General features: G+C 39.5%; 1 protein-coding gene across 6 annotated transcripts in view; it reads right to left on the bottom strand.

Annotated features, from left to right (window-relative positions):
• The window catches only part of CARMIL1 (capping protein regulator and myosin 1 linker 1), a 173,275-nt gene that overhangs the window by 19,425 nt on the left and 134,136 nt on the right, over positions 1 to 19,714 (bottom strand). For 4 of the 6 annotated variants that reach the window (XM_048938948.1, XM_048938950.1, XM_048938947.1 and 1 more), the window contains 4 exons: positions 18,815 to 18,902; positions 15,031 to 15,180; positions 4,880 to 4,897; positions 193 to 259 (listed from right to left, as the gene is read on the bottom strand). In XM_048938948.1, coding sequence (XP_048794905.1) covers positions 193 to 259; positions 4,880 to 4,897; positions 15,031 to 15,180; positions 18,815 to 18,902 — 323 coding nt within the window. The remainder of the gene's footprint in view (positions 1 to 192; positions 260 to 4,879; positions 4,898 to 15,030; positions 15,181 to 18,814; positions 18,903 to 19,714) is intronic. The other 2 variants (XM_048938949.1, XM_048938952.1) reach the window with 1 other exon arrangement.

Genomic DNA, 19,714 nt, shown 5'->3' with positions numbered 1-19,714 from the left:
TGAGCAGACAGAGCATTATGTGCAGACATTTAGTACCAAACACACTAGAAGATTCCCAGAACAAAGCAAACAACGTGGGCCTCAAATGCAATCCAGAGCGAGGGACGGTCTTCTGTGCTTTTGAATAAAGAACTACCTAGAAGAATCTCAGCAAGCAAAGGCGTAAAAATGGGTTATGAAATTCTCACTTACCAAAAGCTCTGGACACCGGCCGGAGCATTCTACTGTGAATACTTTTCCTTTTTGATTTAGGAGTCATCTACCAATATAAAATAAAAGCAAATAACTTCAGTGGACAGAAGAAATGACAATGAACAGTTTTTCCCTTCTACACAGCAAATCTCTTCTCATTGGGTTTAATATCATGAAGGAAAAGGTTTTTCCCTCCCCTTCTCAAACATCTGTAACATCTTCTATATTGGCATTATGTTGAGCTGACATTGAAAGTGAACCAGGGAGGCAATTATTCTTCACATTAAAATCTCAGATTGTAAACAGGATGATCATCTGAATTGTTCAAGCATTAACTCATTGATCCTCAACTGTACAATAAGGTAATTATTAATACCTCACCTTTGAGTTCAGGATCACGAGGCACGGACAACTGAAGTAATTACTGTGTCCTCTACTGCATGGTTCATGACAACACCAGGGATGGTACTCCGACTTGTTTTGGATTTTGTTTTCAATATGAAACATACCTGGTCAGCTAGCAATGTACTACTGAGAATCATTAAAGTGCCTGTGCCTCTGGACACAATCATAGAGCTCACCAAGTGTCCCCAGGAAAAATACAGTGTTGGAGCACATAGCCCTTCTTCAAAATACCAGAAATACCATGCCAGGGTTAGCAATATCTCCACTAACCATATGACTCCCTGCACTTTAGATATACTAATGTATGGAGTTATCTTGGTGTACATTCAAGGTATTTACTGAAAATTATATGCTGTTACTCTTCTCACCTTCACATTACCCCCCCCCCCCCCCCCCAAAAGGAATGCATTACCTTCAGAGCACAAATGCCCAGACTTCAGACCTGCTTTTGTTTTTTTTTGAAGAAAGTCACCCTTATTTTCTTGCCTGAATTCTTCCAAAAGGTCTTGCAAGGCAAGACTTTTTTTTTCTATAGGAAAGAGTGTGTCCATTTTGAGCCTCTCAACACAGCTCAACATTGTAATAGTTTGCAAAGAAAAGCTAAGCTGCATGTTTTTTAAGGAGTTAATTTAAAATGATATGGCTCTTGAAAAGATGGGCTTTCTTTCTGGTAGTCAGTCATACATGCTGTCTTTAGAGACATCTGTTCACTTCCACTTATTTTCTAGTCCTACTGAATGGTTTCACTTCTGGGTTATCAGTCAGGAAGCTGGATTTTGTTATGGCTCATAACTCATAAACAGAATTGATAATCAAGTTTAGCTTGATCAGTTTTATGAGAGCCAGAAAAGGAATAGCTGGCTTTAAAATGTCAGACATCATGAACTGCTTTAGTGTTTATTAGTTTTTCTTTAAGGAAAGTTCAGTGCCTACACTCACATGTACTGAATTTATATTCCCATCTGAAGTAGCTAGGCAGATTAAGTCACTACTCACACGCTCAGATTTACAACAAAATTTTAGAAAGAGGAAAGGTATTACTGGTCTTCTTAAGGTCAGAAAAGGGCTGCCAGACTACAGAGTGGGCAGTGATAGCACTGTCTGAGCAACAGAGCTGTGCTTTTATTGCCACAAACACCACTGAGAAAACCAGCTGGAGCTGGTTTCCACGTCTATATTTGACAAGCATAATAATTAAAACCATTTCATGATCAGACAGGAAATAGTTTGCCATCTGAGCAGACTTACCATGACTTTAATGAGAATGAAAAGTGCTGTTGCATCAAAGAGTTGGGTACTACTCTGTGAGCTACCAATAAATCAAAAGCAAGGTTTATGCCAAGACTCTGTACTAAATGGCTGGAGATGTGCAAAACTTTTTCAGCCAAAATTGCAGTGCACTGTCCAAGGGCTAAGCAGCTGGATGGCCTCTGAAGGGTGCAAATCAGCAGGTGCTTCTCTAGATCAAGGGAAGCTCATGAGCTGCTGTCATCCAAACCTGGAATAGCCAAAGGCACTTGCACTTCATGCAGTGATGAGCTTAAGTAACTCAACATTCAGGGGACAGCAATTAACAGTCACTATGAGCTACTTTTCCAGCTGCAGCCTGTTTCTCACAGTTAATGTATATTTGCATGCATTTTGGCCTGCTTGCCACTTTTTCTTGTGGTGCAACTGGAAATCACATCAATTTAATGCAGCAAATCATAAGCTCAAGAAGGTCAAAAAAGAAGACAGGGAACAAGGCTAATAGGAAGCTTCTTATAGCTCAGTAACTGCACAGCCAGAGGCCAGACTGCTCTCAGATGAACACAGAAAAGCTGAGAGCCCTGCACTGGCCCAGGGCACCAACTTGCCCAGGGCAAGTTTTGAGGTTCCTGTGCAGTGACTTGAACACTCCAAGATACTCCTGACAGCCAGGAATAGGATCCTAGGATCACAGAATCATAGAATGGCTTGGGTTGGAAGGGATCCCAAGGATCATCATGTTCCAACCCCTTCTGCCACTGGCAGTGCCACAACCTCCAGATCCAGTACTAGATCAGGTTGCCCAGGGTCCCAATCCAACCTGGTCTTGAATGCCTTCATGAATGGAGCATCCACAACCTGTCCAGGCAGCCTGTTCCAGCATCTCACCCACTACTCCCTCTGTAAAGAACTTTCCCTGACATCCTGTCTAAACCTTCCCTCCTTGAGCTTAAAATCATTCCTCCCTGTCCGATCAATATCTACCTAAGTAAAAAGCTGATTCCCCTCCTTTTTAAAAACCCCTTTTAAATACTGGAAGGCTGCAACGAGGTCTCCTTGCAGCCTTCTCCAGGTTAAACAAGCCCAGCTCCGTCAGCCTGTCTTTTAGGGGAGGTGCGCCAGCCCTCTTATCATCTTCATAGATGATTTAATCTTCTCAGATAAGAAAATGCTCCTGGATGACCCTGCAGAGCTTGAGCTGATGATTATACCTCAGTCTCTTGGTTAGTGCTAGAACTTCCTACCAGCTTGGCATGATCCATCAGCAGTTTGGTTGCTGGGGATAAAGGCAGAGGGATAGAGATGCCTCCCACAGGCTTTAACAGCATGAATACCAGCTCTACGGACATTTTGTTGGAAAACCTTCTGTTTTGCAGCCTGTTTAGGAAGTGCTCAGATGAAAGGCTTCTTGCCAAGTGATCTTTCTAGATCGCACGCAGAGCAAAATGGGTCAAAGTATTAATTTAAATAGGCCACTGTGCTCTTTCTACGAAATACTAGACTTAATCTCAGCTTAATATCTCAGTTGCTGTGCAGCACGCTACAGCAGCACAGCACATATCACTGCCAGAGGAGATGGCTGAACTCCCAGGGAAAGATCTCCACCCTCTTCCCATCACTGAGGGAAGCAGCTCAGGTTTGCCAGTTGCACACCTTGTGCCTTCACCCTACATACACCCTGCCCCACAAACACAGCTCAGCTTTCCTGCCTCACATTTCAATCATGGCAACTGTAGCATCAACCTCCTGTCCTCAAATTCATCCACACCTTTCAGTGACTTTCTGTAAGAGCATACCATCTTGTTTTTCCTTCTTTTGCCTGCTGTTCTGTAAGCAGGCTGTAGGCTGCCTAACACAGCAGCTAAAAAGATGCTTATTTTCAGGTTGTTGGAAGACCCTGTGGAAGTCTGCATGCACTCGTGCCACAGCACTCTCTGGAGATGGCTCCATGAAAGTACCCTTCAGCTGTACACAGGAGTCAGCAAGTCTTCACCATAATCTCAAATAAAGGCCAGGTTAGAGCTAGGCAGTCTCATGTGTCCAAGCTACATTTCAGCTCCTAGGTTCTCTTCTAAGTCGGATCAATTCTCCAGACTGCCTCTTCTCACTCCCTTCCTCACAAAAATATCTGAGCGCTACATTACAAAATGTGGAAGAAAAACAGTGTCTTGGGAATTACAAACAACTAAAATCACATTTTAAATGCTTGAAGCTTTGTTTCCAATGCTAGAAAATAATGTGCCTTTAGCAGCAGCATGGTCTTAAGCACCCTACATTCTTTGACTATACAGATAGTGGAAATTACTCTCAGTGCTCAGGAATGTGCTCATTTCCATTTTTCTTCCCTCACCCTCCAGAATAATTTATATTTAATCCTTTTAGATACATGGATGCTCCACAATCCTCCTTTTCTTTTCAAAAGAACAAATTAAAACAAATTAATGAACTTCTCGCTTCCTCTTGATACTCAGCTCCCCAGCCTGTCTCCCCTCATTCCTCCTTCCTGCAAAACTACACATGGAATTTCAGCTCTCAGAATGCATTAAGGGTGACAGCTGAGAAGAGCATTCAAAAGCTCAAAGTGATTCAATCAGACAAAGAAAACAGAACTGGCCAAACTCAGAGATAACCCATGACATCTCTTCCACCTGAAACTTGCTATGTCAAGAAAACTCTCACTCAAGCTCATTTTTAAGCCATTATTTCATTAAGCTGTGTGATGTCTGAATATTAAACCCAAGCAATAGATATTGTTTCTGAGCAGTAACAATGGTGCTTAGTTCTCATCAGCTTGGTTCTCATCTCTGCTTGGTTTGGTCTCAAAGCCAAGGGATGCTTTAAACTCAGACACTGTGCTAGCTGAATCTTCCTGTGAAATCCAATCTCATCCCTGAACTGCTGTCTATTTCTCTCTGTAAGTGCAGATGGATGGCACTAGAATCTCCCAGGAGACTAGCACAGCAGTACAGAGACAAATGGAGCACAAAAATGCAAACAGGTAGGCCAGAAACAGCAGAGCTAAAAAAATACTTACACTTGTACAGCAGAGAGTCTCCATGCAGCAAAAAAGAAAGAAAAAAGAATATGAATGGGGAAGACAAAGCAATAGCAGTTCTCAGGAAAGGAGGCAAAACCAGAAATTACCAAAATAAAGAAAAACTAAAGCCAAAACACTTAGAAGTCTCAGCAGGAAAGGTGACATGCAAGAATGAGGTAAAAAATCTTTTGCATTTCAAGATGCTACACATTTTGTGTTTCCAGTGGGTAATTAGAGAAGGATGTAGGCTTTCTTAATTCATCTATACTAGGACAAATCCAGATTTTCAGATGTTTGTTTCCAGTGTGTGGCACTCACCAATGGTGGCAATCTGCTCTTTTAATGTAATATGGTTTTTTCCAATTTGCTGGCATCAGTGGTGAGAGAAAAGTGTAATAACTGATATTTCCTAGTCTCAAGGAGGCTTCTGAATCACAGAATTATGTAGCTTGTTGTGGAAAGCTGGAGAACATTGAAGATAAAGAAAATCTTTCTCGAAAGAATGAGAAGAGATGTAAATTCGTTCTCCTAAGGTTTTAACTATCCTACTAATAAAGAGATCCAAAGCAACTCTATTCCTCCTTTCCATAAGAAGGCTTAGAGGTGAAGACCTTTCAAGCATTTTTGGCACAGCAGAATGATGCTATCCATTAATAAAGCATGACCTTTCCTCCCACTTTAAAATTTATAAAGAATAAAAAGCACAGCAATCATGAAATGAAGCAATCCCATATGGTGACTCTCAGGCAGCAGATTACTCATCCAGTCACACATCTCAATTTAGAGTAAGATGAAACAATTATTAGAAGTGTGGGTTTGTGTTCAAGTTGAATAACAACTGCAGATATCTGTACAGTAGTTGTGGTAGAAGAATATTCGTGGTATGGTTTAAATTACTCTGCAAAGACACATTGCATTTTTAAATGGATACTGCACTGGCGTTTAATTATCAGCACTGAGAATAAACGGCTCATAACACAACATTCCTCATTTAGTTGCTTGGGGGGCACTAAGTTCAATTATGAGGTCAATTATTCAGTGCTTTGACATTTTCAGCAATAGTGATCCACTTGCCACAATTCATGCTTCTAAGCTTAACTGCAGTTAAAAGTTTTAAAGATTGGATGGCAATCTTTGAATAGCATGAGCAACATTCTTGCACACTGCTCCAGTGAAAGAACTTTCTCCCCACCATCCTCAGTCTTATTTTCTTTTTTTTTTTCTCTTACCATCAGAAAATCTACACAGGAGTTCTCAGCTAACAGTGATTCAGGCAAATCTCATGATTCCCATTTTCATATGCCGTTCTCTCTCACCTTTATTTCCCTGTCAGAAGCCACTTCTGAATTTTAAGTCTTGTCAGAAATGACTATATCAAAATATCTCCCTATTAAGATGGAGAGAGAACTGATTAGAGAATCAAGATATCTCTATTTCTAATAGGGACATATCTTGATAGGTTGAAACTAGCAAATATTCTAAGAAGGCCCTGTATGGAAAGCAGAAATGTTGGAGTAGATGGTAGTATTTGAAACTAGAGCTCCTTCTCTGAAACAAATAGATTGATGGGATCAGTCACAATTACCAGAGAGAGGATGGCTAAATAAAAGGCTGGTCTACACAGAGCTAGCACATAAGTGGGATACATGATTGCAATGATGCTGGTTGGTCAGACAGTCCTGGTGCAGCTCACAAGCCCAAGAGGGACAGAAACACCAGGAAAGAAAAGGAAGACATCTGCCCTGCAAAACAGAACTGCTTACCCGTGTGTGAGGAATTAAAAGCTGGCTAGCAACAAGGGAGAAGATTCTGCAAGTACTCAGAGCATGTGTGCACAAACTACTGGAATAAATAAACACTACGGTATTGGAAATGACCCACGACTAATCTGGACAAGATGTTCAGATCAGCTCTGAATGAAAGGACCCTGTTGTTTCAATAACTTTGTCTTCCTATTTTGCTCATATTTTTATTTTTCTAAAAAATACATTTCAAGTCTGTTTGTTGTTTCATAGATTTGTATGCTTTTGGTTTCAAATTCCATCTGAATTTCAAACCTGTCATCACTCCTGGCCTCAAAAATTCACAGTAATTTAATCTTTACTCCCAGGAAGTAAGGTCTTGCTGCAGAGAGCACCTCCATTTTGAAATGAGGCTTTAACTGACCCAAATAACAGCAGAAGAAAGAATCTGTTTACCTCTACATTCTTCTGTAGTCTGAAAGAGAGATATTTTGAGAGGAAGTATGATAAATTCATGAATAGGATTATGTGACACAATTGTCTATGACAACAGGGATTAGATTTGATCACTCAGAAGCTCTCTTCTATCCTTTTGGCATTATGTACACTTGATTTTTTTTATTTTTTTTCTAATTTCTGATTTCAAAAATCTAGTTCATTTCGATCTCCTTTTCGATGACAAAATGTAGCAAGATTTAAAGGTACTCTCTAACTGCCTTCCTCAGCACTGTCTCTCTATCCTCTTCTTGCGAGGCAGGTCCTTTATCCCCACAGTATGAAGTATCAACCTTGCCAAACAGAAAATCACAAGCTTCCTCTTTCAGACGAAATGAGAACCACAAAGCACTCTTGATAAGGCAGAATTGTCCATATACTATTTTTCTGAAGACTTTCTAGATTTCAGAGTAAACAAGCCTGCTGCATACAGCACAGATAAGTAACCTGGACCAAGCTGATAATCTGAGACACTGGAAGAATCAAAAAGTAGAAACTAAACAGAGCACTCCTCAACTCCTCCAGGAAGGCCAATGTGCCAGATATTAATCGAATCAAGAAGCATTAAGATCACAGACAGATGTGAACTGTAGGAGCAGCACCATCAGAGCTTATTCTCAAGCTGTTAGCAACTGCCCCTTTGCCAAGGGTCTAGGTTTCACTGAGATCCTTCAAAAGATCTCTTGTTAACCTGCCACAGCAAACACCGAGCAGGTTATCTAAAATAGAGACCATGGAAAGGTGAGCTCTGGATCTATTTGTGTTGAACACAGATGGATCCCACCGCTCTCTTAGTGATTGCTCAGGTGTCTCCTAACCCACCTTTGTGTGATGGAGCTTTGCCCTCACAGCCCATCCCCAAAGCAGGTGATCCCAGCTGCTGGCAGTGCAGGAAAGTGGACCCAGTGAGGGACAGTCCCCTCATCTTTCTAGTCCAGTTGGGCTGCATGAGTGCCACCAGTGCGTGCAGCCTTCAGGAAGCAGCCGGTGGTTGCTTACATGGCCCTGCCTATGGACCCTGCATCCAAATCTTTGCTAGCAGTGGTGAATGTTGGGACGGAGCAGCCAGGGGGGTCTACATCTATGGATTGCACTGCTAAACGTGGGAGACCTTTGTCTGCCACAGATCAACTTCTCAGTAGGAATGTCCCTCTTAAAACCACTGCAGTAGAATTAAACTCAGGTTTCAGTGAGCGCTTGGAATGCTCTTATAATTGCAATTTTTTCATTACATGTGAAAGAAAATGATGGGAATTCATCATCAGCAAGATAGCTGCTTCCACAAAAGACAAAACTGCACAACGTCCTCTCCAGCCTCAGTACAAATCTGGGTCTACTGAGACAAAACATAGCACCAATATTATGGGAAGACAAGCTAACAGTAAAGTGCCACAATGCAAACAGCATCCCCAGCAGCTGCACTTCACGATTCTCATTTTAACCTATGAAGAAAACAGTCTCTAATTTACTTTTATTTATAACCAAGCACATAGAAGCAGCTCATCATATTCTTCATTGATATTGCAGCAATAATGCACCCTAAATTGAGAGAAACAGCTTTGGTTTCTGACTCGGAAATCTCAGTTGGTTTAAAAAAAACATACTATACGGCAATTATCCACCATCTCCTTCCACTCAATGATACCAAGAAAAGACACTGAAAGCCAGTAATTTTTAAAATTGTTTTAGATGGGAACACATAACCCCTTCATGAGCCTGAAAGGAGGCTAAACTGTAGTCTACACATGTAACAGGCACTGAGTAACCACAGACAGGGACATCTAAAGGCTGTCAGGACACAGCAAAACTATGCATAAATGAGCCTGGGAAAAGAACGGTGAAAAATATTTGCAATTAATGTAATCATAATACTAATGGTTAGCCAATCGTATAAGCACACAACTTGCACAAGACATTCCCAAATTCTGAAGAATAATCACACCAGCTTCCTTTGTCTCTTGCTCACTCCTACATAGCGCTGTATGTTAGGGAACGTGCTTAGCCTGTGCTATGTGCCTCTTGGTGATGTTTTCACCAATTATTCTAGGTTGGGGTGAGTCAGAAATATTGCTAGTCTCCCACTGAGGTAGATTTGCTCACATGCTTGTGATGGAGCCTTTTCAGAAGATGAGAATGCTCTCATATGCCATTATGCCAACTCCTAGCTTCCCACACAGTATTGTGTTCACTATAAATAAAAGGCTCTTTTCTGCTAATGTATACGAGAGAGAAGCCAATGTGTCACCACCAATTCCATCTAGCATTCCATCCAGGCTGCTGCCATAGCCATCATCTGCTGCTCGCTTTCTCCTGCCACTCAGGTTTGTTCTGTGCACTCAGACAAGGGTCTAATCACCCTGTAAATCAACCTGGGCATGAAATCCTCTCGAAAAAGCACCATTTTAAGCTGAATCAGCTTCTACTCCCAGTTTGCAGAGTGGCTGCACAAACTGCAGTGCGAGTGTGTAGGTGGAGGCTGGAAGGGAGGAAATGCTCTTTTCAGCAACAACGATTTTTATTTTTTCTTTTTAATTAAGCTGGTTGCAAAGCTGAAGGGTTGTATTTTTTTTTCTTTTTCGTTTTTATGTCACAGGAGAACATAATGAATCCAAAAGGAGCTGGGATTCTCTCAAAGTAAGCATTTAGTCCTTCTTTCAAAAAGGTGCCCATGTGTGCCTGAGACAATTCTGCTGCAGGCAAGTAGAGAACAAGAATCTGATGTGGTAGCAGGTCGAGAACTACCAAGTTTAGTTCTTAGTTTCTGTAGTATCATCACACACACACACACGTATATGCACGTGTGTTCTCTGAGTATTTCTCCTTCCACCAGTGAAACCAACTGGAGGGATCTTTGCTGTTCTAATTTGCTCCACTTCCAATTTATTTTGGATTTTGGAGGTGGAGAACTTGCAAGTGGTGCTCAGGGAGTTTTCTTTAGAACAAACCAAAAAAAAAACCCCAAAATACAAATAAATTTTAGTGTGAGGAGTGACATCTCTCACTTTCCTCTAAAAGCCTTATGAGCTACAAACACTTGGTCTTTCAAAAATCTATGTGTTCATAGCTCACATGCTACATCTTTGACAATGGCTAGTTAGTATATTCCCAGGAAGAAATAGATGCCACCTCTCTACAAGTGTTCTATTATTTCTGCAAATTATCATTTCTACCATACAGGAGAAAACTACTGTTCAGTAAAAACTAAAACATTGACATGTTGTGCAGGGATTTTTTTTTTTGCAGAGGTGGTGGTGTCTTTCCTCTATTCAAGTCATAGAACTATCTCTAAAGTTAAAATTAGAAATAGATGAGAAATACCTAAGATTCATCTCAGGCATTCCTTCCCTATTAACTACATGCACTTTTGCAGATACACAGTTTACCGTTCAATCTTACATCGTATCAACCTTATAGTGGAATGCTTTAAAGAAGATTTATAATCAGATGTGTGACTTATAGTGTACAATTCCTCTACATTTTTCAGACAATTTTCTATCATAGTCTTGTATAATGCAAAAAAGTGACCTTTGCTTTGCTCTGAAAGTGGTATCTAGCTTGGCTGTATACTTGTTACTGACTGTAGTAATAACAACATATTGCTGAAATCAATATTTTAAGGACAACAAATACACAGAATTCTAGTAAAAAAAGCTATTTCCCTTGACTATTTTCTTTAAATAGTTGCTTAGCTGTGGTGATCTCCTTTTAGTACTCTGGAAGCCAAATATCCATCTGGAACCTCAAATGATGGAAATACAGCAAACAAACAGGAATTGGTCTGTTTTAAAGCCTGTCTACATACTCTCAAACTCTTGAGAATAAAACAAGCAAACAAGCACCTTTAAAATGCAGCTGTTAAACACAGTCTAATGAAGATGCACCACTTCCTTTTCGTGAGGAATTATGCACCATAATGCAAATAACTAATGGCTATGAAAGAATAAAGTACAACAGAAGTGCTACATCTAATTAAATCAATTATTATCTAGCCTAACAGTTACAGGTACTGAGACACATGATTTTTAACTTCAGAAGAAAAAAAAAAGCTGTTTTCTTTAAAATTAGTTTTGAAATGCATGCATTAACTTAAAATGTGTCACTTGCCATATTCTGAAGAAAAAAAAAACTTCTCATTTATTAAGTTAATTCTCAATTGAGTTTAAGCTTTGAAAAGCAGGCTGTGGTTTTTCCTTTAATCTGAGAAGAGGAAGTAATTTTTTGCATAAAGACTTCACATCCATTTTACTTGCATGCAACTTTTATCTAATGAGTTATTACCATTGATGCAGCTTTAATTAAATGTAAACAACTAAGACAGGCTGTAGATTACGGAAGGAGTTTAATGTATTGCAGTGCTGGGAAATCAGGAGCTCTCAGGTCAGTAACATTCAAGCTTTCATGTCTCACAGTGGATCATTCATCACTCTATGTATTTTTTTCAACTCCTTTAACAGATGAGCTGGTATAACTAGCTGGTATAACTAACAAGTTTTTCATATCATGGGCTCTCTGGACACAGTCAAAGGCTAGATGTGAATCAAATCCTACACTGAAGCTAATAAGCTTTAATTGCACAGTTAGTGTATGGTATTGAATATGTCCTAAATTCCACAACAAAAATACTAGAAATAATGTTGAGAAGTTTTTTTTTTTTTTTTTTTAATCCCCCAGCACTGCATTTTGAAGGAACATTTTAATATTTTATTCAGTCTTCGAAGTTTATGTCTGTCAGCTGACAAGTGAGTGGATGGCAACTCTCTGCTCTGGCATGGAAACCCCCACCAGCTGCAGCCAGTCTCTACCTTGCTTGAGAAAATCTAGACAGGCTGTAAAACAGATCACTACTGGTTTGTTTGCTGCCTCTCCATCATTTGAGGTTTCAGTCTGGAATGCTGGCAGTCCAACTTTTATTAAAAAAAAACATCTCCCCATCTTCCACTTCCAATGAGCGTATAAGAACAAATAGCTCATAAGCATTTTATTCCAAATCTACCTTGCTCACAATCATTCACCTAGTTTCAGTGCTATACAATTTCTCTGTAACTATCAGACAACCCAAGAATAAAAATTGAACCTAGAAATAGATTTTCCCCAAATTGTTCAAATACACCTTTAAGAGGGGCTGCTGCATAAAAACAAGCTGTTGTATTTGTTCCCTTAGCCAGAGAACTGCTCCTCCATATTTTTGCTGAAGAAAACAAGAAGAGCAGGCTTGCTGAAAATATTAGGTTTGCACATGAGTTCAATTTTGCAAATGGAAAAATAACAGCTCCCCCAAAATGGTGGTCCAAGTTCAGTGCCTCTCTGCCAAGCCCAAAATCTCTTGTTGCATGAACATTTTAACAAATAACTGGAGAAAACTGTCAGACTGGAAAAGAAACTGTAAAACAGGATAGTTTTCCTTTTCATCCCAGTGACAGGATCGGTTCACTGCACGTTCAATAATTTTTTGTTAATAGAACTATATATGCACAAACATGCAGAACAGCAAGCCACAATTCAAGGCTTCACATTTGACGTTAGCAGAATACACAGCCAGGTGCACCATCTACTCACACAGCAAGGAGGCGTTTAGGGATTTCCAGTGGCCAAACAAGGCAGTGTTCTGGACTAATGCCATTTTGGATGTGGGATTTAAATAGCTACTTCTCATTTAAGATTAAAAATAATCAAAGGAAATTAGGTTCATAATTCTACTTCATAAAGCCATATGCTTCCCTTTCTAAGTAAATTTTTCAGCAGCATATCTGTTTCCTGCACTGACCTGCTCACAAAGCATTCACTGTTTCACAGGCTTGCTCGTTTCCATGCAAACATCTATATGATACTTGAAGGCTGCCACAAACCTGGTGAAATTTTCTAAGACAATATCCGAAATCCATATAATTTTCCCAGAACTAAAATACATTACATTGAAAGTGTATTATTTTTCTGGGTAGAGTTAGTAACTTCATGCAAAAAAAAACCTTAAGATTTCAAGAATTTTTAAGATGCTTCCACTACCAAGAAGAGCACTAGCTTGGTAAAAATCCCTTGGGCTCTCTATTTATCTATGTGTTTTTACAACACCAACCAATATCACTTGCATCCAGGATGCAAAAAAAGCAGCCCTCAAAAACAGACTGCAGATTTTAATAAAAGGATTTTTTAGCAGTGACTAAGATTACTGCCTTGTGTTTATTTGATTCCTCTTTCTCTCCAGATATTAGGGATTGATGACAATCTGAGTAACAAAGGTGTTCGAATCTCTGTGTGAGATGAGAATGGATGAAGATACATAATCACATCTCAAGGTAAGTACAGTCAGCATCAAACGCATCTTACTGAGTATAGGGATCATCACATTTCCATTATTTTAATATGGTCAAAGTGAAAGATAACATAGCAATATAATCATTTCATATAACCATGATGATATGAGGTAGAGACAAGAGCTACTTTTTAAATTTTCAGCATTTTTTTTTTTATATGCTGCAAGAATAAATATAAAGGGGGGAGGGGGGGTGAGCATGAAAATGAGTGCTTAGTTTATTTTTCCATATACGAAGTCAGCAAGCAAAAACTAACTTAAAGGTACAGGTTCAGAAGCTACATATTGTTCTGGAATGTCTCCCTCCCAAAGGATTTAGGACTCCAAATGATTACTGAAAGTTAGCTGCAGAAAGCTCATGGAACTTGATAGTATCTGTGATGAGCCAGATGATGCAGTCAGAAACACATGCCTCGCGGGGATTTGTGATGTTCATACAAATATTGCATCAAATCAGATCTTGATAAGGTAGGAGACTTGGAAGGGAGAGAAAACTATTTTAAACTAGCTCCAATGTTGGTGGGCTTTTGTTGTACAGCAAGGTCAATTCAACAGACAGCTGCTGTGAAAAGGAGAGATCTTGCCGCTCCTTCCCTCCAGCTGTAGTTGTCTGAATCTGCAGTTAATTTGTGCAGAGAGGTAAATCAAGGAACTTAATTTCACCAACAAAAAGATATTGCCATTTTCTTCTGCCGTTTTATGTTCCTGTGAACGCGCACAGCCAAAGAGGCAGGTAGAAGGGGAAAGAAGAAAGACCATCACTTGAAGCAGTAACAGCTACTAGACTAAGTTATAACACGGAAATGCTCCTTTCCTCAAGTTCCTCACAACAGAACTCCATAACAGACTGATCTAGTGGAGGGCAATGTGAAGTTGAAAAACAGTAAATAAACCATTTACTTGGGGTTCTCTGGGTTTGCGCGCTGTAAACAATGACAAAGAGACATCTTTATAATACAGGTCACATGTGGGATTCTAAGGCACTCTAATGATTTATATTTGTGATTCTTACTAAATCCCATACTTTCAACTCAATTACTTTTGAAAAGCTTGCCCTGTAAGTTCACTTGCAGACTGGACTCAAGGTTTTAGGAATTCCTCCATCGATAGAAAAAAAAAAAAAGATTCAGAAACATTAACATCTGTTCGTGGCCAATAATGCAAGTTACAGGCAGAAGCCATTTTTGTCATGGCTCAGAGGAATTCACCTCAAGTAGAAGGAAGACAAGAGCAGAAATAAGTGCGTTGTCAGAGGGTAGCAAGGTCCAATTTATTCCTGCAACAGAATCTCTGTGAAACTGTGGCCTGTGAGAAACATTTATTAAATTAGTGTTATTACAGCGCTGCATGCAAGACAATGACTCTTGTATACAGGTACTAGAAAAGCAGCAGTGGAAAAAAAGGAAAAGCTTTTCCTTTGCTTGGCAGCAATACGTAGCTCAGACAAAATGTACACAAGCTAAAGTCTATCTTTTTTCCTAAAAGTCAGCTCTTACCTTCTGCTTCCTAATACCATGAAATAGCCAAAAGGCACTCTGAAATATACTTCTCTTCCAGTGATCTGTATGCCTAACCATATGGGCCATGGAAATGTGTCTTACCATGCAGGTGTCCAGGTCCTCCAAACGTTCTATCTCTGTTAACTCTTCAACCGTGATGATAGAGCGTTTAGTTGGTTTTTCTTCAGCTAACTCAATTTCCAGTGATTCCTGCTGTGGAAGTGGTTTGCCACGTCTGGTCAAATGGTCAGCCTGGATCAAAACAGTCAGTCAGAATAAAGACAGGAACACATTAATCAAACTTAAAGAAGACAAATAAAATCAAATCAGAAAGTCTGGGGAATTCAAGAGGTCACAGATCCCTGAAGACCACTGACAAATGCAAAGCTTTATTGTGTATATTAATCTTCACACAGTTTTGTGTGTTTTTTTGGGGAGGATGGAAAATCCCTTCCTTTACACATTGTAAGAAGGAAGTGAGAAAGAAGGGAGAAAGTTCAATGGAAAAAAGGAAAAAGTCAAATAAAAAGACATCAAGCTTACATCATACTTTTGACTTATAATAGCATTAAAAGGTTTCCTCAAAATTTGTCTGCTGTCTTTAGTTATAAAGAAAGAGGTGGAAGAGAAGGTTTCCCTTGGATAATTTTTTTAAAATTAAATAATACAAAGACATGTACAATTTCAGCTAACATCATAACTGTAAGTATACTTGTAAAAAAGGGTCAGAGTAATTTGCTCTACACATAATGCACATAATGCATATAAATAATATTATGGAAAACAAAGTTATTTCCTACTAGATAAAGATGAGTTTGTAATGGGACAGGAAGGCCAGCTGTTAAGAGACTGGTGACCACAACCCAATTACACTCTTCATTAGCAGGAGAGGACAATCCCAACAGGAATAAACATTTCTATCCCAAGCAATGAGTATCTCTGAATGGAATGCTAATGCCAAGGTAACTTATTAATGGCCTGATGGCAAATGATCAATATCTAAGTGACAGTGGAAGAGAAGATGAAAACAAAAGACTGAATAGCAGGAATTCTTTGATGGTTATTAAATGTCCAAAACTGCTATGTTCCCTTCTTCAAAAAGTGGGACAGCTCTGCTAAAAGTAAAAATTAAAAAAAAAAATTTAAATTAAAAAAAAAAAGAAATCACAGAATGACTTAGATTGGAAGGGACGTTAGAGCCCATCTAGCTACAGCCAAAGGCAGCTAAGCTGCCCAGGGTTCCGTCCAACCTGGTGTTGAACACCTCCAGGGATGGGACACCACAGCTTCTCTGGGCAGCTTGCTCCAGAGATCATTAACAAACCTTGAAGTTGTATTTATTTATTTATTTAATGAAGTACCAGAGAGAAAAGTAAAATGCCTTGTCAGATCTGGATAGCAAAAATTGTTAAGAATACAGAGAATGTTAGATAAGCCACTCTGGATTGTGAAATAATTATGAAATATTTTCCAGTTCTATTGGTAACTAAAGAGATTGCTGAAAAACATCTACTCAGAGCAACCATTTGAAGATCAGCTGATCCAAGTAAGTTAGTCATAGAAGCTTTAAATGCAACAGACAGGGAGAGCTGCAGTCATCCAGTGGACTGTAGTTCTTTTAAACACCAAAAAGGGTAAATGGATGACCTGAGTAAATTATAGCACATTTAGTATAGTGTCTGTCTAGGAAAAAATAATTGAAGAGCTGCTAAAAATTTATCTTTAATCAGACTAAAGTGTCTGGAATAATAACATGCTAATCATCATCACTTTAGTCAAACAGAAGTATTGTCAAATAAGGCTCCTTCCTCCAATTTACCTCAAATACAACTCTGTCAATGCCACATACACAGATGTGTGCAAGTGGCTGAACTAGAACTACACAGTACTCCAATTAAGGAAATGGTACAGATCTGTATCAGTTCATTCAATCTTTGCTTTATTAAGAAGTAGCTGTTAGCTCTCAAATTACAGCTTTAATTAACACTAACAATTTCCACAGGCATTAGAGCATTTTTGAGATCCATACTCTTCACTGTTGCCATCAAAGGAACTACCTGAAACAATCAGCAGAGAGCAGAAACATGGGAGAATGCTAAACACTAGAACGGACATCTTACTAATGCAAGCCAAAACATATCACACAGTACACCAATTCAAATCAGATGTGCATGTCCTTAAAGAACAAAGAGCACTGCCATTAGCTATGGACGCAATCATGACATTCAGCAACAAGCAATCAGAAGCCATTATTGGTGGGGAAATCTATAAAACCAATGTAGAAAATCTGCCCCTAAGCTCTCCCATGTACTGCAGAGGCACTTATGTGGCTACCATGGCAACAGCTCCTTGAGAAGAGAGCTGGTGTGTTCTTAATAGGATGAGAGGTAATGGCTTTAAGTTGCACTGGAGGAGGTTCAGGATATTAGGAAGAACTTCTCTGAAAAGAAGGTGAGACAGTGGAACAGACTGCCCAGTGAGGTGGTGGATTCACTGTCCCTGCAGGTATTCAAGAAGCGTGGAGATATGCACTGAGGGACACAGATTAGTGGCCATAGTGGTGATAGGTTGATGGATGGATTCGGTCATCTCAGAGGTGTATTCCAACCTTAATGATTCTATGATTCTTAAAATGAGCTATTAGTGAAATTCAGACAAAAAGAAGAAATTCCTATGCCTTTGGCTGTATAAATATGAGGAGAAAAGAATCTCAGGCAAAAATAATTTCACTCCAGTGTTGGTTAAATACCATGCTGAAATAGCCTGTCCAATTCTGTATTTTATAAGAGGCTGTTAAACAGCTGCAAGGTTGTTACTGAAGGGACTCCAAGGCCGGAGAAAATGACTTACTGTGCAAGAGTCAGGCTATGCCCAAGTTGTGCAATACCACAGGACAGATTCAGCCCAGAGCTCATGCCAGCTGAGCCTGCTCCAGAACCACCTGGAACTAATGAGCGTGCCACTCGCACAGCAGGCTGATGTAGTTACATAGCTCCTGAGACCAGAGGCCATGCCTTTTCACAATGCTGCTCTGTATCATGAAGACACACCCTTAAACAACTCAGTCTTTTACTTTATGTTTAAAAAATGGTTTAAGAAAAAGAGCAATTCCATTTCTGCGTATGAGGACCATTGCAAAGAAGAAATAAAAAGGAATACACAGTTCTCTAATATTGTGGAGAAAATCATCTAAAAAACTCATGACTGAAATCTGAAGCCAGAGAAATTTCAATCAGGAGAATGACTACACAGTGGCTTCCTTAAAAAACAGTACTGAATTCTCCTTACAGAAGCCCGCTGAGTAAGAAATCAAAAAGGTTTTCTGTGAATAAAGTTGCTTATTTCTTCTTGATGAAGCAAATACCTTTATCACAGATAACAGTGCCTCCTGACAGCTCAATACCTTCAAGTAACTCTCAGAGTGTTTCCTTCCCCATGTTTCTATTCCTTTCTCTTCAAACTTGATACCTACATTTCTAAAGTAATCTCAAGATGCATTTGTTTAGGAAATAAGGTCTCAGCAATTTCCCTCTAAAGAATGAGATCTCATCTCTCATTTCACAAGCAACCAATCCCTATCATCTTGCCAGGACAGCTATGGCATTTAACTGAAAGTCAAATTTACATTCCAAAGGCATTTTTTATCTTTAGATCTGATAATATTGCAAAAGGTAATATAGCAAGCATGTAACACACTCTCTTTTGATGCTGTTTCCCTCCTAAAGAGGGATCCCATGATAATTTTTGAACTTACGTCAGTGATAGCAGTAAAAATATGATCTATTTCAAAATTCAGCTATGACAAGGAGAAACTAAGTAAGTCATGAAAGTAATAGCACTGTTAAGATACTTGATATATTCAGCTATCAACCATAAAAATACTCACCAGTTTGTGATGGCAGTGCGAAAGTGCATCCAGAATTTCATCTACAACTCGGTCAGACAGGAAAGAAGCCACTGTCAGCTTTACTTCGCTGTGTGAGGATTAGAAATGAGACAATTTTAATTCAGACTGGATAATTTTGTCTTTATTACACATTCAACAGTGCAGTGATTATCCCCTATGCCGTCACTTTATTTGAAATAAAACATCAGAGGGTGTGAGGATACATGACTGCAGCTTTCAGAAATAAACTTATGAATCACACAATAAACACAAGAGCCTCTGTACCATATTTAACCTGCTTCTAACATTTTTCTAACAGCTGACGTGAAAACATCTGGGTAAGAGCTGAATAAAAACCACATGTGAAATGCAGTAAGGAACACTCCACCGCTGATCAGAGAAACACAAATGTCAGATGCACAGGATTAAGAGAGTGTTGCCTGTTTAGAACTACTGCACTGAACAATTACAATCTGTTCGCTCATTTCCTCAGCTCCTTTGTACTTGTAACTTGAAGGGCAATTGTACAGTGCCGGTTCTCCAGTCTTTGCCATCACAGGTTCATCACACACTGCTTTCTCTTTTGCTCTAAATAACCATCTTCTGCCTTATGAGCTTCATGTCAGTCATCCCTATTACACTGATGTACATGGCATACCAGCACACTTGATGGAGGTTTCACTTGTAACTTCCCATCAAGGAAACGTACACCTTGAATTGCTCCCTCAGGGTGTCCTCTCTGAACACAACACAACAGGCTGAAGTAGTGGAGGGGACTGATTTGCAGGTGACAAGCACACAGGGCTGAGCTGCGGCCTGAAGCTCCATCTCCCCCGACCCTTTGGCTTCTAGGCCAGCTGCTTCAGCTGATCCTTGCCAGCAAGTACCATAATTTATTTC

Source organism: Lagopus muta, chromosome 3 (genome assembly GCF_023343835.1).
Source record: "Lagopus muta isolate bLagMut1 chromosome 3, bLagMut1 primary, whole genome shotgun sequence".
NCBI classification, from domain to species: domain Eukaryota; kingdom Metazoa; phylum Chordata; class Aves; order Galliformes; family Phasianidae; genus Lagopus; species Lagopus muta.
This window is presented reverse-complemented; position numbering and strand designations above follow the sequence as displayed.